This window comes from Oryzias melastigma, unplaced genomic scaffold, assembly GCF_002922805.2.
Source record: "Oryzias melastigma strain HK-1 unplaced genomic scaffold, ASM292280v2 sc01696, whole genome shotgun sequence".
Lineage (NCBI taxonomy): Eukaryota > Metazoa > Chordata > Actinopteri > Beloniformes > Adrianichthyidae > Oryzias > Oryzias melastigma.
In genome coordinates, this window is record NW_023418276.1 from 6740 (window position 1) to 7507 (window position 768).

The following is a 768-nucleotide window of genomic DNA, read 5'->3' on the forward strand; positions in this document are numbered from 1 at the left end:
TGTTTTTCTCTCTCTCTTTCTCTTTTGCAGCTTGCAACTCATGGTCACCCACTTCAAGAGCTGTCTCCAACGATTTTTTCTTGAATGTGTTCCACCTCACCATACCACACATGTGAGACTCTGAGGCACTGTGCTCTTTAATTTTCTTTAAAGCTTTTCTCCACCTATTTATTCCTTCAGTTTTCCAAGTTTTACGGCTTGCGTATTTTTCATCATTCATAAATAGACGACAACTGAAACAAAACATGGCGTCAGCACTTGGGGAATACTCTAGCCATGGGTTATTTTCATACCACTTCTTCTGAAATGACCGTCCCTCTTGATTTTTTGGAAATGATTCAAGTTCTGGTTGGCAAGGTCCAATATTGTCACACATTTCAATGAATGCTTCATCATATTTGATGTTTAACTGCAGGACATGGGCAGGATCAGTTGGGTGGGGAAGTGCAAGTATATCTGAGAATGGTCTCCCTCTAGTTTCAGTCTCCTCGTGACTTGCTGCTCCCTCTACCTCAATGTTCTCTGTGGGCTGTGATTCACCCTCTGCCTCTCTTACTCCAACCTCTGTCTCCTGGCTTGCTGCTTCCTCTATCTCAATGTTCTCTGAGGGCTGCTCAATGTCTGACAACTTTCCTCCAGCCTCTGTCTCCTCCTGGTATTCTGTTTCCGTTCTGCTCTCATCTCCCTGTTTCACACTATCTTCCTCTTTCTCTCCTTCCATTTCCTCATCTGATGTATCACTCTCCACTAGCTGTGCATCTAGAAACA

General features: G+C 43.8%; 1 protein-coding gene across 1 annotated transcript in view; it reads right to left on the reverse strand.

The window, feature by feature from the left end:
• Nucleotides 1-482: 482 nt before the first annotated feature.
• LOC112138220 (sodium/potassium/calcium exchanger 1) overlaps nucleotides 483-768 on the reverse strand; it is a gene marked incomplete at both ends in the record, with an annotated part of 528 nt that continues 242 nt past the window's right edge. Inside the window, 1 exon segment of the mRNA XM_024260790.1 lies at nucleotides 483-759. Coding sequence (XP_024116558.1) covers nucleotides 483-759 — 277 coding nt within the window.